This window comes from Mirounga angustirostris, unplaced genomic scaffold (assembly GCF_029215605.1).
Source record: "Mirounga angustirostris isolate CCGP_5_RB_7025 unplaced genomic scaffold, mMirAng1.0.hap1 SCAF_11, whole genome shotgun sequence".
Taxonomy (NCBI): domain Eukaryota; kingdom Metazoa; phylum Chordata; class Mammalia; order Carnivora; family Phocidae; genus Mirounga; species Mirounga angustirostris.
The window spans coordinates 20,538,275-20,563,750 of NW_026991719.1; the positions used below are offsets into that span (position 1 = coordinate 20,538,275).

Here is a 25,476-nt window from a genome sequence, read left to right on the forward strand (position 1 = left end):
TAGTCATCTTTGGTGAAGTTTCAAAAAAAAAAATTGCATCAGCATTCGGGATGCCCTGTATATGACTCCGTTTTCAGTGGTAATCTTTTATTTCCAAAAATAGAATACAAAAATGTAAATGGCTTTGTCTGATTTCTGATTTTTGAACTGTGTTCAACTAAAGTGTGACTTTAGTGAACTTCTGACTTAAAATCAGATGCTTCACTTTCTTAGCTCAAGGTACATCTCCTGTCACTCAGATACATCTCCATTAATGAGAACTTGCTTTCTAATCAGCTTCCTTTGCATTCACCTAGTTCTGAATCACAGATACCAATTTCTTCTAGTCTCTCATTTTTAAGACAATTTGTTTTGGAGAGTCGTTTAGCCTGGATTACAAATGAGATGTCGGATGTGAGTATGTGAACAGCCTTTGCAGCCCTCCATCAGTGATTTGCCCCTAGGGTGTCTTTCTTCACCCTAAAAACGGTACGTCATCTGTGAACATCAAGAAATCACTCTTTGGAGGATACTGTGTAATCTTGAGACCCCTCTTAAGTCATGGTGTTGATTAAGTAGTTGCTGGAGACTTGTGACTGGAATTTTTCCCTTAAAGAGTGGAAAGATTGTTACCTGAAAGACTGTTGGAGGCTAGTGTCTGTCTGCTTTTAGGGAGGGTGGGGGTACTTCAGATGGTAATTTTGAACCAAATATTTAAACTTTCATAATGGATTTTTTTCTTTTCTTTTTTTTTTTGTTAACTTACCTACACGAAGCATTGGACACATTCCAAGAAGGAAATTCTAGGCCTTTTTTCTCTTAGGTATTAGAAGGTGGGGTACCTGACAATGGCAGTGAAAAGTTGAAAGGTCTATAACTAGCTATTATTACATATGAAAAGGGATCAGGGAGAGTTTAATGATTTAAAAAAGCAGGTACAGTGGTTTATTCATTTGTTCATTCAGCAAATATTTATTATGTACCTACTAGGTATAGGCATTCTGCCAGGCTCTGGTGTTACACTGTTAAAATGGTAGGTAAGCTGGACATAGTTTCTGTCTTCCTGGAGTTGAGATGGTAAAGAGCTAATTATGTGTGATGCTATATTGAGGCTTCTCTGAGAAAACCACTTTGCTTTATTTTTGCTTTCTAAAAGCTAGACCATGGTATTGCTGGGTGTGTATGTGTGGGTTGTGGGTGTTTGTGTGTGTGTCTCCCTTGCATCTGTACACATATACACATACATTAAATGAGATTCTGTATTGCTGAGTACAAAGTAAGCCAAGGATCTTCATTTAATCCTTAACTTAATGAAGCAGATATGATTATCCCCATTTCACAGATGAGGACCCTGAGGCTCTGCATTAGTCAGAGTCCTTAGGTGTAAGCTACAGGAGCCAACTCTAGCTGATGTAAATAGAAAAGAAGGAATTTATTTTAAGTGTTTTAGGGATTAGAAGGATATTGTGTTGTTCAAAGAAACTCCAGGTGGACTGGAGAATCATTTGGGGGGGGGGGTGCTGCTTAGCCAGGAACGGTGATTAAAGTTGTGCCACAAAACTGGTCTAGTGAGGAGATCGTTGCCAGCCATGGCCAAGTACTTGATGTTATAGTTTGTACCTTGGGACATTGCTGGCTCTGTGACCCCAAGTAATCCTCTTGCAGCTGTTGCTACATCTAGAATCTTCCATTAGCCACTTTCCTTCTGACACTAGCTTCTGATGTAAAGTCTGAGCAGGTGTTCCTAATTGATAGAGCCTATTTTATATGTTCATGCCCTAGCTGCAAGGGTGTGTGGGAAAGAGCGTCTGCTTTTTCAACTTCTATAATGGTACTTGGGCTCTGAGTCCCATTAAGGTTTATAAGGAGGGGATTTCACAAACAGGTTCAGGTGCCAGGCAGCTTAAAAACCAACAACAAGGCATCTGGTCACTGTAGCTCAGAGATGTTAACTGGTGGTCTCATGTGTCCCAGTAAGTGGTGGAGTCAGATTGTGCTGCTTCTCCCTAATCTCCTGTTCTCCCACTCTGCACTCTATGTAAGATTTACCTTCCATACTGACTTTCTCTCAGTTTCTGAATACACCTTGCAGTTTCATCCCTTTGTAATTTGGCTCATGCTTTTTTCTGTGCTTCTGCCCCCTTTCCCTTATACTCTGATGGTAAAATTCTAATGCTCTTTCTGGGTCTGTGTTGGATACATCCCCTGCGAAGCCTTCCCTAATTTCTCAGACAAAATTAGCATTCTTTTCTGTGTTTCCTCAGTAACTTGTCCTTACCTCTTCTGTGGCATCATGTCTGTATGATGGTAGGAGCCTCAGGTCCTTTTGCTTTATTTGACTGAGTTCCCTTAAGGATAGGCAACTCTTCCTTCCTGTAATTGTACCCCAAAACCTGTAGAATGGCACATTGTTGCCTGTGAAGTAAGTCCATTTGAAGAACTATACATTTTGTCAAGAGAGTCTACTAAAGGGGTCGACGGCATCTTTAAGAGAATATACTGAGGCCAACTTTTCACTCTCAGTGGTCATGCCCAGTAATCTCCGAAGCCTTTTCATGTAGACCTGCTCATGATTTTTTGAAATCATTTGAGTGACGCCCAAGATTTTGTGGCTGTCATCATTAAGTACCTGCATTCCTTAATTTTTACTTAATGCCTTTCTGAAAATGGATTTAAAAGTCAAATGCGAAAGTCAAACAATAGACTGAGATGCTCAAGAGAGATTCATTTCCAGAAAGCTAGAAAAAAAATAAAATCTCTAATTATGCTTCACCTGTAAGATTTAGTTTCCAACAGTTTATTGTCAGCATTTGGTACTTGTTCTTTAATAGTTTTTTTTTTTTAATATTTTATTTATTTGACAGAGAGATAGCGAGAGCAGGAACATAAGCAGGGGGAGTGGGAGAGGGAGAAGCAGGCTTCCCGCCAAGCAGGGAGCCCGATGTGGGACTCGATCCCGGGACTCCGGGATCATGACCTGAGCCGAAGGCAGACGCTTAATGACTGAGCCACCCAGGCGCCCTTGGTACTTGTTCTTTAAATTGAATCTTCTATTTCAGTCAAACGTTTTGTCCATGAGTTGAATGTTGTTATGAACGTTCCAGAGGGGTTGGAGCTTTTAGGATGCATCTTATCAATACTTCTTTTCTGTGCCTCCTTCTTTTTATGAAATAATTAGCACCAAATACAGTAAAAAAAGTCAGTTTCACAGACATAGATGGCAATCGTCCTAAGCCAAAATGGCAGTCAGCACTGTCTTGCTTGACTTGGTTATTCATCAGCTGGTAGTAAATGAAAGTCTTAGTTTTGTGGATGAACTCTTCAGTATATGTGTGTGGTGGTCAGTTTATAATGACCAAAAGCATGAGTAATTCAAATGTTGAATGAATGAACACTGAGGCCTTCTGGTATTCCAGTAATTTTTGACAAAATACATTTTAATCTTTGTAATTTTGCACTATCGTCCTATGTCCTAACCAAGTGACTGAGGCCTGGAAATCAGTGAAGGAATCAAGAATCTCTTCAGAGCCATGTTTTTAAATTCTCCCAAACCCCCACTTTATCCCTGCTTTGAAATTCCAAATACTTTATCTGAACCTTTGTTAGGGCATGTATTCTAAAGATTGTTTTTGAGTTAGTTGCTACTTATCTCCCATTTTAGATTATAAGTTCTGTGAGTACAGAAAACATGTCTTGCTGATCTTTTTGTCTTTCAGAGCGCCCAGTACTTTGCAAAGAGCAGATGCTCCTTTAAAGCCTTTCAAATTTTGGGAGCACCTGGGTGGCTCAGTCAGTTGGGCGCCTGCCTTCAGCTTGGGTCATGATCTCAGGGCCTAGGATTGAGCCCCGCGTCGGGCTCCCTGCTCAGCGGGGAGTCTGCTTCTCCCTCTGGCCTTCCTTGTGCTTTCCCTCTGTGTCTGTATCAAATAAAATCTTTAAAAAGCACAAATTAAAAAATAAACTTTAAAAAATAAAGTTTTTCAAATTTTGATTAATAGAATACAAAATGAATTGTCCTTCTTTTATAACTCTACTTATGGCCTATCATTTCTAATGGAAAGGTTATGGACTAATGACTGATCTCTTTTCTCTACTGTCTTCATAAGATATCAGTTGAATTTGGAATTTTCCTCTTTTTGGAGGAAAAAAAATAACAGTTGCTTCAGTTGTTTTAACTGGGTCTTAGAGAAAATTTCTGGAGTCACAGGAGCTATATGAACATGACCTTCAAGAACCATCTACAGTATGAAAAGTATCCATTTGTATATTAAAGTGTTACTGTTGACTAGAAATGTTCCTGTAACTGAGGGAAGATGGCTGACAATTTTGTAACATCTCATGTAAACTTGGCTTTTTTTCCAGCTGTGTCAGATTCTGGGAGTTTTGTAGCTTCTAGATCCCGGCGAGAAAAGAAATCAAAGAGAGGGCGCCAGGAAGCTCTAGAAAGACTGAAAAGGGCTAAAGCTGGTGAGAAGTATAAATATGAAGTAAGTAACCATTTTTTTTGTTTTTTTTCTGTGCTTCATCTAATTCATAGCCTGTAGGTATTTTATGTCCCCTTTGTCATTGATTAGAAATATGCATGTATTTTGTGCTTGTAAGAGTAATTTCTTACTATGGAACAAGCATGGGCATGAAGTAGATTTATACATTGTATCAACTATTTGGCTCTTTAAGTTCCTGTAAGGCCCTTTACAGATGCTGTTAAATTCTGAAATGAAAGTAGCTATACATTTTTTTCCTTATTAAGCCCACTGCATGGGGTGCCTGGTGGCTCGGTCGGTTAAGCGGTTAAGGGTCTGCCTTTGGCTCAGGTCACAATCCCGGGGTCCCGGGATCGAGTCTTGCAGGGGAGTCTGCTTCTCCCTCTCCCTCTGCCCCTCCCCCCTCGTGTGCGCGCGCGTTCTCTCTCTCTCTCTCGCTCTCTCTTACTCTCTTAGATAAATAGAAATCTTAAAAAAAACCCAGCACACTGCAGCTTTGGTAAGTTTCATAGCTTTGTTGGGGGAACTTAGAACTGCTTTTACTTTTAAGGTAGTGAGCAGTCTAGCTAAGCACGCTTCTCCTTGGAGAAAACTGTTCCTAATTTCATCTGTAGTGGGTGAGGACTTGGGCTTACTTCTGCTGTGTCCTGTGTGTAAGATTGAATATGATGCCCTTTTGGCTGTTTTCCTCTACTGTTGATGACTTGCAGGTAAAAAAGCAAAACAAAACAAAAACCAGAGTGGTTACTATCTAACACAGCATTGTCTGGCTTTACCTTCAACGTGCTCCCTGAGTATCTCAGCTGCCTCAGGGCTTGAAAGTGATTAATTCATCCGAGGAAAAAATGATAACAGCAACTGCTGCTATACTTTTTTTTTAAAGATTTTATTTATTTATTTGAGAGAGAGAGAATGAGAGAGAGAGAGCACATGAGAGGTGGGAGGGTCAGAGGGAGAAGCAGGCTCCCTGCCGAGCAGGGAGCCCCATGCGGGACTTGATCCCGGGACTCCAGGATCATGACCTGAGCCGAAGGCAGTCGCTTAACCAACTGAGCCACCCAGGCGCCCCTGCTGCTATACTTTTTTAGTGAACACTGTTTTAAGTGCTTTTACAAATATGTTCGTTTATTTAATCTTTCCAGTAATCATGAAAAGTTAGATACTGTGATTAACAGCATTTCATAGGTGAGAATCCTGAGGTCATAGTGGCAGAGCCTTGATTTGAGCACAGGCAGTCTAGCTTCAGAATATGCATATTTAACCATGGCCTATACTGTGTTGTGCAATTAAGAAAGAAGATTTTTGTCATTTGGCATCATTCACTCGAGTTAAGTGAGTCAACCAGATCACAAAGGGTTGCTAAAAGGATTATAGTAAAGCAGGAGTAAAACATTTTTAATGTAGGTACTTCTATAAAGGAGTTGTGTGGGGGCATTTCAGATGTTGACACAATGTGACTGATTTCCCTCTAATCACTCATGTTAATTGCATGGCTCTGAGAGTTCATGCCAAGCAGTAGCACGGTTTTTTTTTTTTTGACAGTCAAAATGACTTTTTACTCAAAATGTTTTTCTAAGGTAGTTTTCTGGTATCTTTTTGATAGTATAGAAGTGAGTTGCTTAAATAAGACACAAAGAATGCCTCATGGACGTCAACAAAAATCATCCTGCCGGTTCCCTTCCCCTGCCAAAAGAAAATTGGTCAGTAGAGTAATATTAATTGGACTAGTTTGTGTTTGTGTTGTCAAAAACTTAATTTGGTAGGGCAGGTAGTTTCTATTATCAGATGATGAAAGGCTAGATCAACATTTGCCTGTGATCCCTATAGAACAGATTAAACAGCAGGTGAAAACTAAGCCTGATCCTGTAATTGTTATAAGTCTTGTAGCTGTGGCAGGAGTCCAGTCAGCTCTGCCCATTGGGTTCTCGAAGCTCTGTGTCCCAGTGATTTTTCCTGGACTCTTAGCTCTTCCGCTGGGGTTAGTTGTTTCCTCTACCCGCTACCCACTTGAACTCTGGAGAGAATGGGCAATTTTTAATTGGTATCTATGAGTTCTTCTAAGCAGCCCACCAAATTCTCATTTGGGTCAGTCGATGGCAGCTGAGTCGTGTGCTTCTGTTCTGCTTGTTGCTTAAACTGTGCTGAGGTGGTCTGCTCTCTTCATGCCAAGAGATACCAGCGTTCTGGCCCTCTGGCAGTTGGGCAGCTCATGTTATTGGAGGACTTCCCCTTCACACAGCTCAGCATTTCAGTGTTTGCAGTCTCAAGACCTGAGAATGGTAGGGGATCAGTGGTAATACAGATAGGGATCACTCAAAAAATTATTTCTAGTGTACCCATAGAATAGAGAGTATGTTTGTTTTCGCTTATTTTGCTGATTTGAGGAGGGAGATAGGTGGGGGAGAGTTTCCTTTTGAACTACATTTGGTTGAATAGTTACTAAAATTGTCAGTTTGCAGGGCAACATCAGCTAGGGGAGAGGGAGTTGGCATGCCTTATGAGTTTGCTAAGTACAGGAGAAACCAGTCTAGAAGTTATAAGTGAATAATCCCCAAAGCAGCTAACAAAGAATTGGCTATAATTCAGTTTGTTTTTTATGAAGTAGATGAGTAATTGATGGTGTGACAAGTATATTATGCTAATGGAATCATTTAATATCTTGTGTTAACACCCACCTAAAAGGAATACTAAGTTAATTGATATCTATTTAAGGAAAACCTGGTAGTGGTGTTGAATGTCAGAATTCATGATTTGGTTGCAGCTACTCCTTCAGGCTGCCATTCCAGTTTCAATTTGACAATTTTTCATCAGAATTGTTTAACACTTTAACTCCATTGGAAGCTTAAACTTGTATGATGGCAGGTTGAGGACTTCACAAGTGTTTATGAAGAAGTTGATGAAGAACAGTATTCGAAGCTGGTTCAGGCCCGCCAGGATGATGACTGGATCGTGGATGATGGTATGTGGGAAGAAATTGCCTCCTAGGCATTGTTTTAGTTGCTTTTCATCTAGTCTTATGTGGTAGAGTTGATGCTTTGCATGAGCAGATGTAAGACACTGTTAAGATGGTACTGTTGGTTCAGATTTTTCTCAAATTATTTGAGAGAGTGGAGGGAGTACAATAGAAAGTTTATTTGGGGGTATTTTGGAGAATCCAGGCACAAACCTCAGGTAAATCCTCCATGAAATGACTTTGTAGGAATTGGGCAGAATCACGTGCCTGTGGGGTATCCTCAGGTGATGTGGGGATAAGAAAACTGTCTATTGCACAGAGTGGCTGTGAGGATTACACGAAACTATATGCGTGAAGAGTAACTTGGACAGTGGAAAGCACCAGATAGAGGCTGGTCCTGATGTTCTTACAACCTATGTCGAAAGTCACTGGTTCCTGCTTGTCCAGTGTGACTTGTTGGGCATGCGCCTGCTGACCACGGGGAGTGGTGTGGATTGCACCTGCGACCATATTTATGTTTCTATTTCTGTAGTTGGACTTAGCCATATTGCCAGTTTCCCCTCATAAACTGGGGTGCTTTTCTGGGCTTCTGTGATCTTGATTCTTGTGCTTTTTATTCTTTTGGTAGAGTAAAACTGTTAAGCATCCTGTTGTGGCAGACTTTGATGCTGTGGGCCAAATCATTTCTCTAGCTCACCTAGATGGGCATAGCATATTTCCTTTGGTTTTGACACAGCAAACCTGCTATGTAGATGCTGTGTTTCATCTCATGCCTGTCTGAACAGGATTCTGCTGCACTTAAAAATGGCACAGGCCAGGAGAACATTTGAGTAGGTATAAAAGGTGTTTTTATTGTTGTTGTGTCTAAACTATTACTGGCCACTTTTAGAAACTTGATCCCAATTTTAAATTTTGTTCCTGCAGATGGTATCGGCTATGTGGAAGATGGCCGAGAGATTTTTGATGATGACCTTGAAGACGATGCCCTTGATTCTCATGAGAAAGGTACCTATATTTTTTTTTCAAGAGAGTGCCGTTTTGAGATTGAAAGAATCAAAATTTGAGATGACTTGGTACTTTGACAGTTTCCTTTAAAGGAAAAGGACCTACCACAATTGTTTTTAGGTGTAGAATATGTTGTAATATTGAGAGAAGCATAGTTATGTCAAAAATTAAATGTAAAAGGCAAAAACAACACCACAAAATGAAGTTTCATGTCTTTATCATCCAGAGAGTTTGCTGTTTTACTTATTTTCGAATTTCAGTTCTGTGGTCATTTTAGACTTGCTGATTTTGAGAGCTGCAGCAATAAGTGATGTCTTTTAATTCCTGCTGAATTGATGTACTTAAAATTTTAGCTCTTTGATAGTAGTACAGTACAATAATACGGTTTAGTAATCAACTTGCTTTGTCTAATCAAAATTTAAAATGATATAAATGAATGCGTCAGATTTTCTTAGCTACATAATCATTGGCAAAACATTTTTTTTTTGAGTAAATGAGCCTGATTTAGTTTCTGTAAAATGTGAAGGGGAAATTATCTTTAGTATTTGTTTTTTTGATTTGCTTCATTATTATCACCATTGTAGATCCTGGGTCAGCATGCTATGGCCCACTCACAGCCAGTTTATTTTAAACAGCTTTATTGAGCTGTAATTCACATCCCATACAATGCAACTATTTGAAGTGTACATTTCGATGGTGTTTACTGTAGTCACAGAGTTGGGTAGCCATCACCACAATCAGTCTCACATTTTCATTACCCCAGAAGGAAATCATGCCTGTTACTGTGTAGCTCCCCAACTCAGAATGGTTTTTCATTTTTGAAAAGTGTTTTAAAAAAAGAGAAAAATGCAGAGAAGAACACGCCATAGCACCAGACAGACATATGTGGCCACAAAGCCTAAAATCTGTGCTATCTTGCCCTTTTCAGAAACTCTGGGCCCTAAATTGTGGATTTTTAACATTTTCTACATTTGTTTACTTTCTTCTTCCCCCTTCTCAACTGTATACAGACTTTATTTTATTTTGGTCAACTTATTTCAAAGTAAGTTATAAACACCATGGCACTTCACCTCTACATGCTTCATCGGTGACCTCCTAGGAACAAGGATGCTTGTCTACTTAGCCACAGTACCCTTCTCATAGTATCATCTACTATGTTGGTTCATATTAAGATTTCCCTATTTAGCCCAAAATGATCTCTGTTTTTTTCGGATGCAGAGTCCACTTTAGTTTTTATGTCTCTTGAGTCTTATTTAGTGTGGAACAGTGCCATCCCTCTCCTGCCCCTCTGGCTTTTTTTTTTTTTTTTTTTTTTTTGGTCTTTCATGACCTTCACATCTTTGAAGGGACTGGGCTGGTTTTGTTGAATGTCCCATGGTCTGGGATTTGCCTGATTGCTTCTTGGTGCGTAGAGTCAGGTTAAATATCCTGACAAAAATATGATATTGATGAAGTTGTGTCCTTCCCACAGATCTTATCAGGGGCACATAAGGTCACTTTGTCCCATTCTTGGTGATACTAAGTTTGACCTCTTGGTTAAAATGATGTTTGTCAGATCTCTTCCTTATAAAGCTACCTTTCCACCTTTGTATTAATGTAAATATGGGGTGATAATTTGAGACTGTGTGTCTCTTTTCCCTACCAGCTACCAGCTATCACCCAATGCTTTCAGCATCTATTGATGATTTTTTCTCTCCTTTTTAAAATGATCACTTCAAACTCGTGGACTGAAAATTACGGTTACAGTTCAGTATCCATTATCATTATTTTTGTGATGTTCAAATTATCCCACATTTGGCAGTGGGAGCCTCTTTGAGCTGCCTCCTGTGTCCTTTTGACAAGACACCATCAGTCTTTGAGCATTTCCATGCTTCCTGGGCCAACAAGATGTTCCAGGTTCTCCTTGTATTAGTCTTGTCCCAGACCTGGAATCAACCATTTCCCCTAAGACTCATGGCTCCTTTAGTGGAGAATGGTATTCAGATCTGGAAGATGGGTGGTACTCCTTGCTACTGGGGTGTAACGGTTTGTAGGCCCTTTTGGTGAACAGATTTCAGAGATTTTATATAAATGTCATGATTTCATACTGATATATTCAATTCAGATAAAACACCATAGGGTTCTTCTTCATCTTCCCCAATTCTATATTTGTGTCTGCCTTCAACCCCAGTGAAAACCCTTGTCCTCTAAAATAGACACAAAATAATTTTAGAAATTTTAGAGCTACTAAACTAGCATGTCTGCTGACAACCTTTCTAAATGAAGTTTATAATTTCTTTGCAGTTTTATTTGGTTTATATCTTGGTAAAGGTGTATAGTTAGAGAATTGTGTTTGGAAGGTGTATGAAGTAATTGTTTTCTGTATGCTATTTTATCAGTTTACTCTATAGATTCATTTGTGTTTATTCATATTAGGGTTTTAAAAAATCCTTTCATTTCAATTTTATTTTTTGAATATTGTAAAACATTTTTATGATTTCAAAACCAAAACGATATTGAGATAGACTCAGGTAAATCTTATTCTTATCCCTGTGCTTTCTACTTCTTCATTTCCATAGAACCATTTTTAATAGTTTCTGATTATCCTTCATGTTTTTCCTTTTACAAAAAAATAAGGATGTGTGTATTTTTTTAAATGTAGGATGTTATTTATTCATTCATTAGTTAAGTTAGAATATGTGGACCGTCTTTCCTGTTTCTGCCAACCTGTGTAATATAGGAACTCTACACAGTGGTACCGTTTGGTCACAGTGTGGCTAATTGTGTATTCCTATTTTTTAATGTGTCCATGAAGAAGAGAACGAAAGGAGCCTGTCTGCTTTTTTATCTCCCTGAACTGAGGAGGCCTTTGTTCGAGTTCTGGTTATGTTCATTGTCTGTATCATTTTGAATGAGTCCTGTCACTTACCAGGACATGACTTTTGTTGGCTGTAAGTTAGGTTGCACTGGACAGGGAGGTGATTGAGAAAAGGACCCATGTCCTAGTCATCTCAGTGCCAATCACAGTAGCAAGTGCAGAGAAAGTATGCAGCATTTGTTGAGTAATTGAGCCATCTTTGTGTTTCCATTGTCATCTTGTTATCTCTTCCCAGTAATACATCAGTGAAGAGATGACTTGGCATTCTGGAGGAGAGCTAGTCTTGGAAGTCTTTATTCCATGCTTTGCCCCCATTCTCCCACAAGTCCCAACTGTTTCAATGTCCCCCAGGAGAGCCCAATAAGATCTCAAGATCTTAGGAAGGGAAATGGAATTTTGCAATCCACTTTAAAGACTTAGAAGACATTGTAGAGTTTTGCATAGATGTAAAAGGACAACTCTTTATGGTGTGGATCCAATCCCTGACATGCTTTCAAATAGAGACAGAAAATGTTAACTAAGTCCTAATGAAAAAAAATAGTAGGAAAATGAATAAACAAATAAACAGAAGCACTAAAATTGTGGAAGATTCTACATCAAATGTTGACTCCTATTTTGTATGTTTCTTTTTGTCCTTCTCTCTAGATACTACTAACCTACAATGGTGAGATTAAAGCCTGCTTATGAAACCTTCCTTGCTATTCAAACCTCTTTTGACCTTCTCTTTTGATACTCTGTATTAGGACCTGTATTTTGTATTCTAAACATTTTGACCATCAATTATATTCTGTTTCCAAACTGCCAAATGATCTCAATAAAAAATTATTTCTCTTGTCTTACATTTTTCACAAATGTCCTACAAACTTTTTAGGCACATGAAAAAATGCCCTTTTTATTGTGGTTAAATACACGTACAATTTATCATAAGTGATGTTTAATACATTAACAGTGCTTGTAGCCATGACCATTATCTAGTTCCAGAACATTTTTATCCCCCTGAGTGGAAACCCATATCCATTAAGCAGTCACTCCCCAATCTTCCTTCCCTGATCCCCTGGCAACTACTAGTCTTTCAGTCTCTATGGATTTGCCTATTTTGAATATTTCAGGCAAATGGAATGATAAAATATATGACCATTTGTGCCTGGCTCCTTTTGTTTAGCATGATGTTTTCAAGTTTCTCTTATGTTGTAGCATGTACTAGTACTTCATTCTTTTTTATGACTGAAAAATATTCCATTGCATGGATAGACTGCATATTGTTTGTCCATTTATTAGTTGATGGAATTTGGGATGTTTCCACATTATGGTTATTGTGAATAGTGCTGCTGTAAACATTTGTGTGCAAGTTTGTGTTTGAACACCTGTTTTCAGTTCTTTGGGGTATCTACCCAGGAATGTAATTATGTATATAAATTTTTATTTACTTTTTAAAAAATTTTTATTTATTTATTTGACAGAGACACAGCGAGAGAGGGAACACAAGCAGGGGAGGGAGAAGCAGGCTTCCCGCGGAGCAGGGAGCCCAATGCAGGGCTCGATCCCAGGACCCTGGGATCATGACCTGAGCCGAAGGCAGTCGCTTAATGACTGAGCCACCCAGGCGCCCCTATTTACTTTTTTCTTACACAGAAGATATTTTTCTATAGATGCTTTTGTGCTTTGTGTTTTTTTCACTTAACAAGATATCCTGAAAATCATCCCATATTAGCACAGAGATCTTTTTTCTTTTTTACTTGTTTCTATATTGTTGCATAGTATTTTACTGTATAAATGTATGATGATGGTGTATTCAAATGGTTTCGCTGAGTTGTCAATTAGATTTTCAGTAATTTGCTTTTACAAGTAATTCTGCATTGAATAACTTGGTGCATATGGTGCTTTCCTCAGAGAAAATTCCTAGGAGGAGGATTGCTGGCTCAGAGAGGAAAACGCACGTGAAGTTTTATGAGCTATTGCTCTAGGAGTTGTCCCATTGTACACTCCCATTTCCCAACAGTTTATACTGCTATGGCCTCGCCAACAGAGTACATTGTGAGACTCTTGGAGTTTTGCTACTCCCATACATGAGAAACGACAGTTCAGTGTGCTTTTTGTTTGTGTTTCTTTTACACATGAGGTTGAGCCTCTTTTCATAAAACATCATAACTGTGTGTGTGTGTATATATATATATATATATATATTTAAAGATTTTATTTATTTGTTTGACAGAGAGAGACACAGCGAGAGGTAACACAAGCGGCAGGCAGAGGGAGAGGGAGAAGCAGGCTTCCCGCCAAGCAGGGAGCCTAATGCAGGGCTCGATCCCAGGACCCTGGGATCATGACCTGAGCCGAAGGCAGTCCCTTAACGACTGAGCCACCCAGGCGCCCCTGTTTATATATTTTTTATGTGCACATTCCTTTTGGGTTTGGGAGATTTTTAAATCCAGGGCATTTTTTTTTATCAGAGAAATTGGTCCTTTATCTGCAAAACATTGTAAACATTTTCTCATGTTTTGTCTTTAAACTTGTTTCTGTTGTAATTGAATTTATCAGGTTTTTTTTTTTCTTGCAGATGGATTTTGAATCAGTTAGAAAGACTTTCCCCACACCCAGGTTACAAAGGAACTTGCCCCCCCCCCTTTTTTTAAGAGATGGGGAGAGAGAGAGAGTGAGGGAGAGAAAGAGAATCTTAAGCAGGTTCCATGCCCAGCACAGAGCCCGATACAGGGCTCCATCTCACAACCCTGAGATCATGACCTGAGCTGAAATCAAAAGTTGGAGGCTTAATCATGCCACCCAGGTGCCCTGGAACTTGCCTTTTTATTAAAGTCTTGCATATTATCATGTTAAAAATTTTGATCTGTGATTTATTTGGTGTTTATACTGGCTTTTTTTTTTTTTTAAAGATTTTATTTATTTATTTGAGAGAGAGAGAATGAGAGAAAGCACATGAGAGGGGGGAGGGTCAGAGGGAGAAGCAGACTCCCTGCTGAGCAGGGAGCCCAATGTGGGACTCGATCCAGGGACTCCAGGATCATGACCTGAGCCAAAGGCAGTCGCTTAACCAACTGAGCCACCCAGGCGCCCACTGGCTTGCTTCTTTACAGATGGGTAGCCAGCACTACTTACTAAAAAGTCCATCTTCTCCCCAGTGATAGGAGATGCCACCTTTATTATGTGCTAAATGCCATAAGTAATTTGGTCTTTTCCGGATTCAATTTTCTATTTCATCTGGTCTGAGTATTCTTACACCACTACCACACTATATAAGCTATTCATTCTAGGTCTTTTTGAGGTAGAGATTTCTCTGGAATGAATCAGAAAGAGAGAGTAAAACTGACAGTATTAGAAGAATTCGTAGGTGATTTACACATGGCCGTAAGAGAAAACATATGGCACAAGTTGTTCTTTACTGAGCAGATGTGTCCGTGCCATTTAGTGTTGTTATAACATATTGTGTGTGTGTAGTTGCTGTTCCTCATAAGATGGAAATTAGGATGCTATACTACCATGACTGGTAATCCTATTTCTTCATAGTTTTCCTGCCAGATTCAGGATAGCATTAAAAAGATGATCTCATGAAGGCTGCTAGACTAATCCCCTGGTTCCAGATGAGCTTGATCATTTTATTTCTCTTGGGAAAAAAACAAAAAAACCCCCCACATTTTAATATGATTTTTATTCACACTAATAATAGCCATTAAACAGTCCCACTTAATAACTTACTCTGGTATTCAACTAGTATTTCATCAGTTTTTCTAAGATTTTATTTTTAATATCTTTACACATGATGTGGGGCTCAGACTTACAACCCTGAGATGAAGAGTCACATACTTTACCGACTGAGCCAGCCAGGTGCCCCATTATCAGTTTTCATAACATTTAGCCCAAGTTTTCCTGAATTAAGCTGCTTTTAACAATTCTTTCCTGTGTACCATGTATAAAATCTCATATTTTGTATTTTTAATTCTTTATGTTTTTCTTCTCATTCTCCTATACAGAGGGCAGGTGACTTGGCTTTTAGTTTCCCATGTTGATTTTTGCCAGTACATGTTCATAAATCAGTTATATTCCAACAGGAAAAGATGATAAAGCACGTACCAAAGACAAGAGGAATGTAAAGAAGGCTGCGGTGACAAAACCAAACAATATCAAGTCAATGTTCATTGCTAGTGCTGGGAAGAAGACTGCAGATGTGAGTTTCATGGTTTTCTGATATTTTGTCTTTTCCTTTGAGAAGTAAATTTAGTATTTGTATAGACAATAGGTGCTCAATGTATTTGAGCTCAGCTATTTCAGTTGTGTTTTCCTGATTTCAGTCACGAAGGTGGATGTAGATTTCCAGGTGAATTTAGGTACCTCATTGTTTGGAACTTGGAGATAGAAAAGTGAATGAAAAGCTTCAGGGCCAGTGTGTTTGTTTCATTGATTAGCAGGAGGATCATGGAATGAGGGTGAAAACAGGATGGGAGCTCTAGGTTTAGGAGTTAATGTACACAGGTCGTTGTTAAGACCTGTGAACAGTAGATGAGTACTCAGGACTGAAGAGGCAAGGACTGACTGGTTGGGTTCTTCCTTTCACAGACATGGGCGGGGTGAAAACGTGAAGTGCAGGGCTTTCTCATTCTCCCTCTCTTTATAATTTCCAGAAAGCTATAGACTTGTCCAAGGATGATCTGCTAGGTGACATTCTACAAGATCTGAACACTGAGGTAAGTCATTCTCTGGGAGTTGTCAAATATGCAGGGGACATGGCTGAAGAAACAATTCGGTAATTTTACAAAACAGACTGTTGATAGAATTTAAAACAGAAAATTCAACAACAATACCACCACATGCACCCCCCCCAAAAAAAACCCCTACCAAAAAAACCCTACCCCCCTGCCCAAACACCTCTCCAAATTGGTTTCTTACCGCTTTAGGTGAGTAGTTTCCAGCTGTTAGAAGCTATGCAGTTATGTCGACGGGGCCGCGTGGGGATGTGTTTGAGATAGTAAGAATACACACACGAGTCTGTTCTGGGAATGCGCACTGCTTGTGTTCAGTTGCTGCAGTGTATGTTCCCGAAAGAGATTGAGACCTGTCAGTCTGCACAATCAGGCATGAGATGCTCATCTTGAATTCAGAGAGTAAGTGAAGGAAGAGTCAGGGAGCTGTCGCTGAGAGAACTCAGACAGGCTCAGCTGCTCTGGGAATTTGCAGTTGGGCTATTTCACGTGAAGACTCGTTTAGAGGTGTGTTTCTCAGTAACCCTTGATTAGAACAACTGACACCAACACGTGTGGTTCTAGTTTGACAGTTTTTAAATGTAATATCCTGGAAGGGTTGGGGAAAAGTATGTTAAGTTGTAAAAAGAAAAAATTGGTGAGAGGTGGATTTAATATCTATTCTGGTTTTTTTGTGAGTCTTTGGTATTGTTACTATAGTAACTGCAGTACATGAACATAGATCTACAGGGGGAGCAGGGAAGGAAAAAAATGCTTTGCTTATTGGGCTTCAATGGGGGAAGAAATGCACTTTTTCTGTCTTGTGGTAAGCCAAGCATGGCAGGCTATGTCTTACTCCTCCTTTTAGAAACCTCAAATAACTCCACCACCTATAATGATACCAAAGAAGAAAAGATCCATTGGAGCTTCACTGAATCCTTTCTCTGTGCACACCTCCAAGGTAAAGTGTATGGAAATACCTTCAATCTTGATTTATATTATTGCTTAAAACTTACTTTATTGATTTTCTATATGAGGGAAATGCTTTTGAATTTGTTCTTGATTTTTGTTTTAAATTAGGACTCCCATTTCATTATATAGTTTCATGTATTTCAAAAATAGCACGTGCCTGGTTTTTTCATAGTAAATTTTTAGTAACTAGTATGTGTTTATTATAGGTATTACAGCTGTGCTAAATGCAATGATTTTCTTCCTGGAAACAAGTATCTTTTTGTAAACATAGGTAACAGTAAAATAATGGAAGCCGTTACATTAATAATACATAAAATTGTTGTATAAATGGGAACTGTCATTTTCTCTGGTCAGGGTGGGACAGTTACGTATTTTTTGGTATGCAGGTCTAACTGACTGAACATTTAAAAATATTTACAGGCAGTTCCTTCAGGAAAAACTGCTTCTCCTGTCTCAAGGAAGGAGCCTCCGTTAACTTCAGTTCCTCTTAAACGTGCTGAATTTGCTGGTAAGTCTGACGTCAGGCAGACCTACAAGGGTGTTGAGCGGTTGCAAAATGCTGTCAGAAATGGAGGCGCCGTGAAGGAGGAAGTGGAGGTGATTTTGCAGGTATTGTGATGGCAGGTTCAGTCGTGAAAGATTTGAATCCACAGCAGTAAAAGTTAAAAAACATCCAGCTTGGAGATGGAAGAGAAATGCAAACACAATGTGGGCGAAAGGGTAGGCTGCTGTCGCCATGCTCGGGAGGCCCTTGTGTTCCACAGCAGTGGTATGTGATGGTAATGTGTGATGACGCCTACAGGAGAGCCGCTGCCAGTGTTGTGTATAGATGACAAGGAGGACTCAGGAGCAATGGATTTTGAAGATGGTGACTTTGATGAGCCCATGGAGGCTGAGGAAGTGGATGTGGAGCCTGTGGCTGTCAAGACTTGGCACCAAGAGAGTGAGCCAGCAGAGGGGGTGAAACGTGAGGCAGATCCTGGGAAAGGGACCACGTCCTACTTGTAAGAGCATTTTATGACATTTCTGGCAAGTAGCACTACGAATTACTCAGTTGGATTTTGAAAGGTTTTCAAAATGTAATTTCTCCAGGGGAAGTTTTCTCCCAGATGTTTCTTGTTGGGACATTGAACAGGAAGATGACAGCAGTTTCTCAGCCCAGGAAGTCCAAGTGGATTCCAGTCACCTCCCACTGGTCAAAGGGACAGACGAGGAGCAAGTGTTTCAGTTTTATTGGCTGGATGCTTATGAAGATCAGTACAACCAACCAGGTAATCATATGTATGTCTTTAATACAGAATATTGCCTTTCCCTTAAGTGGTTTAGTTATTATAATTGACAAAGGCTCTGTCCTCACGTACGTGTATAGTAAGAGAGCAACACTCATTCATTGTAAAGTGTGTGAGCAACCCAGCTTGAGAGGAGCTGTGGTATGAATAATCAATCCTTAAAAATGTTTTTTTCTGTAAACCAGTTATATGTGATTTTGGAACGTGTACTTGTAGTTTACCTTCGATGTATCTAAAGTTGTAGTTACACACTTTATTTTAAATGGAATCAGTCATTAATTTGTTTCTTTATCCAGCACATTGAACACCTGTTGTGTGCTAGGCACTGAGATCGCATGAACAAGCTAGACAAATTCCCCATCCTAATGGAGCTTACGTTCTAGTGGGGTGGGGGCGGGGAATGGGCGGTAAATAAGGTAAGTTGATAAATGGTATGAAGGCATTTAGTTGGGGGATGGTTGAGGAAGGCCTGTCTGAGGAGACTACCATTGGGCTGAGATTTGAGGCACATGCAGAGCTGAATAAAGAGCATTTCAGCCTGAGGAGCCAGTGAGCAAAGAGGCCTGGAGAGAGAAAGGAGGCCTATGTGGTTGTAGCACAGTAAATCAAGGGACAAGATTGGTAGAAAATGAAGTTGGAGACAAAGGCAAAGGGCAGATAATGAAGGACCTTGAAAGCCATATTGAGGAATTTAGATCTTACTCTAAGAGCAGAGGGGGATGCGGTGGAGGATTTTAAGTGCTGGTGGAGCGAGGGTGGTGGTCATATGGTTGGGTTTACAGTTTAACAAGAGCCTTCCGGTTTGTGTGGAGAATAGTGTGTTTGGGGGGAGAGGGGAGACTGGAATCAGGCTAGTGAGGAAGCCCTGGAGAACAGTCAGTCCAGGGCAGGCATGCTAGTTACTTGGCCTAGTGGTGGCTGTGGAGAAGGAGAGAAGTGGTTGTATCTCACGTGTATTTTGACATGAACCTGTCTGTGGATTGATGTGGGGGCTGACAGAAGGAGGAATCAAGGATGATTCCCAGGTCCTCCTCTGAATGAACTGAAAATGTGAATTCTGACTCAAAGCCAGGAGGCTCTCTAGTTTCTTTTTTTTTTACTCCTTGAGCCCTTCTTCACCACAGGGCTGGGCATGCCAAAGTATGTCAGATTAATATAAAATACTGTATATACCCTGAAATAGAGTTGCCTTTATTCAGATCCATGTCTGGGTGTGAGGGTAGATGCAACTTTGCATTTTTCAAAGTGGTTTCCTGGAGGTTGCATCCAGTGAAAATAGAGTATCAGTAAAGCAAGTGAATGAGTAGGAAGCGTAAGTATTAACCATCAGACTTGAAGGCCAGATTTACCTTAAAGATAATCAGGCATTGACTAACTGGAAAGTTGTTACTGTCTCTGCAGAGGGGAGGCAGAAGCAATAATAAGCTTCGGCATATCACATGCATAGGAACACGTGCAGAGCCATTTGAGTAGCAAACTGCCACGCATTAGTTTCTTAGGTAAAGAATAAGCCATTTTAGAAATGGTATCTACTTTAGCCGCGACAAGATAATTTGGTTAGACCCTCTCACCTCCTTGGTTACCTCTTTGCTACTCACCAGTGGAAGGTAGACTGGTAAGTGGGATTGCGTGAGGCTGAGCAAGTGTTTCCCATCCATTGCTGAAACCCTGGCCTGCCCCGTTGTATGGCTTCAGGGGGACACCATTTTCACATGTGCTTCATGTGTTTTAGGCTCCCCGGAGCACAACACTGTGGCGCTTGCTGGAGTTGTGTGATGTGGTGGGCCTGCCCTTCCCAATGCTAATCCCTTTGCTGTATTCGCTCGATGCTGGATTTGATTCCCTGTCTTGGTTAATGGTCCCGCCAAAACCAGAAAATTGGGAATAAGCCTTGATTGCCCCATTCCTTCACTTTCCTCACCAAGTCTTGTTAATTTTCCCCTCCTGAAGTAGACAAGCTGTCTTCTCTTTCTACTTGCAGCTTCCACCTCTAATTCCTTCTTGCCTGCTGAAACCATTGCACCAGCTTCCTAAGGGATCTCTCAGCTGTCATCCCCTACATTGCCGCCAGAGCGATTGCTCAGAAGGGTAGCACTGATCACATCATTCCCTTGTTTAAAAAAAAAAAAAAGAAAACTCCGTGGCTGCTCCCTACAATGTAAAGTCCAAGTTCCTTAGCAAGTCTTCTGATACCATGTACGACTTTTGTGTTCTAGAGATAGTTGCCTGTATGTACCTGTTGCTCTTTATACCGTGTTCCCTTACTCCTTGTGTTTGGCTCAGCCCAGGTGTGTCATGTCCTGGAAGTTTTCCTAATCCTCCAGACTGGCCTAAGGGCCCTTCCCCTGGTACCCCATCCTACCCTTTCCCATCATACTGTTTGTCATATTACTTTGTAAAGATCTGATTCTGCATTTTTCTTGCCCCAAAGCCTTTTATTTAACTCCTGGGTGGCTGGGACCTTTTATTTTCAGCTTCTGTACAGTACCGAGCACATAGTAGGGATTTAATAAATGTTCATTGAAATAAACTGCGCAGCGACTGACAGTCCTGTAGATGCACATGAAAGGTTTCAGAGAGCCAGAGGTGCGTTCACTGCTTTTGCTGAGATTGCCTCTTAAAGCCTTATAGTGGCGTAGGGGAAGAATGGGTCACATAGAGATGAATGGTGCCCCCCTCCCCCGTTAATCCACGTATAAAGCATCAGATTGCCCAATGTCAATTGCCAAGCATTAGAACCTTAAGAAACAACAATCTTCTTTCCTGTGTAAAATGAGTTTATTATTTCTACCTTTTGTTTACTGTTTTTTTTTTTTTTTAAAGATTTTATTTAGTCATTTGACAGAGAGAGACACAGCGAGAGAGGGAACACAAGCAGGGAGAGTGGGAGAGGGAGAAGCAGGCTTCCCGCCGAGCAGGGAGCCCGATGCGGGGCTTGATCCCAGGACCCTGGGATCATGACCTGAGCTGAAGGCAGACGCTTAATGACTGAGCCACCCAGGCGCCCCTAAATTTAGATTTAGATTAAAATGAAATAAAATTTAAAATTCAGCTTCTCAGCCAGTAGCCACATTTCAAATGCTTTAATAGCCACACGTGGCTAGTAGCTACCATATCCATGGATGGCAAAGATAACAGTTGTGTCATCACAGAAATTTCTAATGGCTAGTGCTCATCTGTAGTAATAGGTGTTGGAGGTTAAGATTGAGGCATTGAAGCAACCAATTTATGATATGTATTGTTACTGAATTCCTGGTACCACCATAGTCAAGGATCGGCCTTTTCAAGCACTGTTAGGAAATATTTTGCATTTGAAAGAGGTACTAGTGTGTTATTGCCCTCTCTTCCAAATGCCATGGTAAAAGGAAATTTCTAGTGCTGGAGAAAGCCTCAGACAATCTGGTCTAGTTACAGAGGGGGAAGCTAAGGCTCCAAAAGGTAAAGTGGGCAGCCGTTAGTGGCAGAGTTCTGGGCTTCTCACCCTCAGTCCACTGTGCTGTTGTGTGGTACTTCTTAAGCTGTGTCCTCTGTGATTGATGCCAATGGGTTAAAAAGGATGGCTTGGAAAAAAAAAGTCCTTTAATCTCAGGGGGTTGAACAGTTTCATCATGATAGCAGGTAATGATCACTGAGCCTTGGTGAAATCAATGCTGCTAATAAAAACGAAGTACTCCCAAAGACCCTGTTATTGTGTCTCACTTTCTTACAGATTCTAAGTAAGTCAGTTGTTGCTGAATGCTCCATAATTATGAAAAGAATCTTACTCTTTGCATATGGGAAGATATCCTGTCTTCATTATGACTTTTTCAAGGTTGAATAATCCTGACTGCACCTGGTTTCAGCTAGTAACTTTGGGGGGAATGTAATCTTTGTTTACCATGATCTTTTTGTGGCAAATGAGGCATAAACAGTGTCAAATGTGTGCATGAAGTGTGATATTAGTTTGACTGTAAAATGAGCTATTTGAATCTGTGAATCCAATATTAGGGTCTTTATTTTTCTTTGCATGGAATTTTGTTTTTTCGTCTCTAACTGTTGTGAGGATGACTTTTAATTTTCTGAGCTCCTGTGATTTTTTTTCTTTTATAATCATTCCCCACAGTCCTCCCTTCCCTCTCCCCTTCTTCCCCCCACCCCAGCTGAAAATCACACAACTCTTTTAAGAATTTTAATCATCTGCAGAAATGAAAATTTTTAGATGGTCTTATTTCTACTAGAACGAGTAACAAAAGGAAGCACTGATGAGCTGTCTTGTGAAACTGGAGTAATTGGCCTTGTGAACAGTAGCCTTTGCATGTGCCAGAATTTTCTTAGTGTCTCAGACAAGTGGCTGTGTTGAGTGGCTGTGTTGATTACTGCTGTCTAATTATGCTCAGAGCTCAGGATTTTGCACAGTGGCCATCTCTTAGGTTGACTATCCAATCTCTGGAGTCCTTTCTTGATGTCCAGTTTTCAGGAACAGTGACTTGATGTCTATCTAGAAAGGCTTGTTTTTACTTTGTGGTATACATTACATAGGAATCTCAAAAGGGGCATGTCTGCTGATTTGGCTACTAGAACATTTGTTACACAGAAATAGAAGAGCAAGGAACCTGACAAACACTACCTATCCAGATTTTTAAGTAGTCTATGAGGTAGAAAGGGTAAAATAGGAGATAATAGTTGAACTGTATTTATCATTATATAGAATAAGGTATATGAGATCTATTATGTTTTTCCCCAAATGCAATTTTACATATAAAAAATATTGATGCACCATACATAGTTATTATTATACATGAATGTTAATTTTTATTGGTAAGTACAAGTGCTAAAAAGCAGTTTAGTATTCTTACACTTTATAAGAGGTTTAAATAGGAGATTCGTTGGAGAATAGTTTGCTTTTTTTGTTTCTTTTAATCTGGGTAGTCTTTGTTCTAGGGAAGTTTTTTTCCCTACATTGACCTAGGGTATCTCTCTAATTTCTGAGGTATGTCTACACTGACCTGGGATGTCTCTGCAATTCCCCAGGGGTTTCTGCACTAACCTGGGGTGTCTCAGTAGTTCCCCAAGTGTGTCTACTCGGACTTGGGATGTCTCCCCAGTAACTGAGGTTTGTCTCCATTTACCTGCGATGTCTCTAATTCTAGGGAAAATGTTTACACCAACTTAGAGAATCATTCTGTCCCCTGTGACCATCTCAGTGGTTACAGGTTTTACTAGTGTGATATTGTCGTGTGGCTTAAGTACTGAGTAAGCGAACTGGGCTTGCGGAGTAGGCAGCAGATACAAATTTACTGTAAAAAAAAAAAGTGCGTCATGAAGGCATAAATGTGTGGACACATTCAGTGAGCCTTTATATTGCCCCTTTAATGTGATATAATTGAAATGTTTCTTTTCTCATGGTTTTCCCTTACTTTTAGGTGTGGTATTCCTGTTTGGCAAAGTTTGGATCGAATCCGCCAAAACCCATGTGAGCTGTTGCGTCATGGTGAAAAACATCGAGCGAACACTCTACTTCCTTCCCCGAGAAACGGTAATCATTAGTGATTAGCTTCTAATTCCCAGTACATTGTATGTTTTGCCACCAGCGGTATTCTTCAGCGGGGCTATGACGTCTCTACAGCCTTGATGCTGCTTTCTTGCTGCCTGCCTAGTAACCACTGGTTGTCAGCAGCTCCTTTAGAGGCTGGGAAAAATAGAGAATGGAGTAAAATGGTGTTTTTTGACTTGTTACAGTGTCAAAGTGTGAGTTTTAGTATATAATAGTATCTTCTCCCCCACTCCTCATTGCCATAGTAATCAGGGTTGGGAGTGTATGGCTCTAAAACATCACAGGGCATTTGGCCCCGTTGTCATGCTTCTGCTGTGCACGCAGCAGTACTGGTCCCTCCACAGCCATTGAACCAGCTCAGCTCCATTTGCTCCTTTTTAAATTGGGACTTACCATCCACACTCCCCTACCAAGCCCCCCCCCCCCCCCCCCCCCCCGGCAAAGATCTCAGGTGAACTGTGAATCTGAAGCTTCTTGGTCAGGATTTACAACTCTCTTCTCCCATTTTGTAGAATCAGTCCTTTTTATCTGATGTGCTTTTATGATGCTACTGGGAAGATTTGGGCATTGGGTTTAGTATATTTTTGGGGTCTGCTGCTATCTTTGAACTCCTCTATCTATAAGACTGTTCTTTTAAATGTTTAAATGGCTGAAGGTGAAAATTGAATTAGATTTGGGTTTCTTGTTAAAAAGATCTCATGTTCAGATACTTTTTTTCCCTCCCCTCTCCTCTCCATGGGAGAGCAGAAAATTGATCTAAATACAGGAAAAGAAACAGAAACTCTAGTTACAATGAAGGATGTTTATGATGAATTTGATGAGAAAATAGCAGCAAAATATAAAATCATGAAGTTCAAGTCCAAGGTTTGTATTTGGTGATAATTTTTCCCCCCACGTTTATTAGTTGTTTGTTCATTTCCCGACTTAAAAAATAGTTCTTGTATGTCTTCTTTGTGCAAAATGTCTTTTTTGTGGCTATAATTCATTGAATGGAAATTTCATAGATATCAATATAAAATTAGTATGTAAGATTTGTAAAAATATTTTCTTTCTCTTTGAACTGCTTAGAAAATAATTTTTGTGAATTTGAATAGAAAGATAACATAGCAAAGTAATCATTTCCAATCCTTGTAGCATATCTTGTGTTCTTTTTCTGAAATGGAGAAGAAACTCTTCTGATCTTGTTTTTATTAGTTATTGGCAGGTTGTTTTGGTCAGAAGGTTAAGGTTTTATATTTAAATATTGGGACTATGATGCTGTTTCTGATAGGACAAAAATCTATTGTTTGTGTGTTACATATTGATCGGTCTTGATTTTAGTGTGATTATAAATGACACCTTTGGCCATCATCATAGAGGCTTGTAACTCAGCATACTTTTAACAGTGATTGCAGGAGAGGAGGATTGAGTTGCTGAAGATAAGGTTAATCATCTTAACTATTTGAGCTTTGAATTATGGCTGATGGATCAGTTCTCTAAAATTCTAGAAATAGTGTGGTATAATAGTGAAGAGCGTAGGTGCTGAGACCAGACTGCTTGTGCTTTAAGTCCTAGCCGTACGAGCCGTACGACTTTGTAGTGTGTGACCTTGGACAAGGGCTGAGTGAATTCTCTGGGCCTGTTTGTTCACCTGAGGAATGGGACCCTATTTCAAGAGTTGTTGGAAGAGTTAAGCCACTGAATTCTTATTAGGTGATTAGAACAGTCCTTGGT

General features: G+C 40.0%; 1 protein-coding gene across 3 annotated transcripts in view; it reads left to right on the forward strand.

Annotated features, from left to right (window-relative positions):
* Positions 1–25,476, forward strand: part of POLA1 (DNA polymerase alpha 1, catalytic subunit) — a 296,400-nt gene that overhangs the window by 769 nt on the left and 270,155 nt on the right. For all 3 annotated transcript variants that reach the window (XM_045876010.3, XM_045876011.3, XM_045876012.3), the window contains exons 2-12: positions 4,342–4,466; positions 7,326–7,422; positions 8,341–8,421; positions 15,343–15,458; positions 15,913–15,975; positions 16,838–16,930; positions 17,362–17,449; positions 17,744–17,945; positions 18,034–18,212; positions 23,633–23,745; positions 24,511–24,627. In XM_045876010.3, coding sequence (XP_045731966.1) covers positions 4,342–4,466; positions 7,326–7,422; positions 8,341–8,421; positions 15,343–15,458; positions 15,913–15,975; positions 16,838–16,930; positions 17,362–17,449; positions 17,744–17,945; positions 18,034–18,212; positions 23,633–23,745; positions 24,511–24,627 — 1,274 coding nt within the window. The remainder of the gene's footprint in view (positions 1–4,341; positions 4,467–7,325; positions 7,423–8,340; positions 8,422–15,342; positions 15,459–15,912; positions 15,976–16,837; positions 16,931–17,361; positions 17,450–17,743; positions 17,946–18,033; positions 18,213–23,632; positions 23,746–24,510; positions 24,628–25,476) is intronic.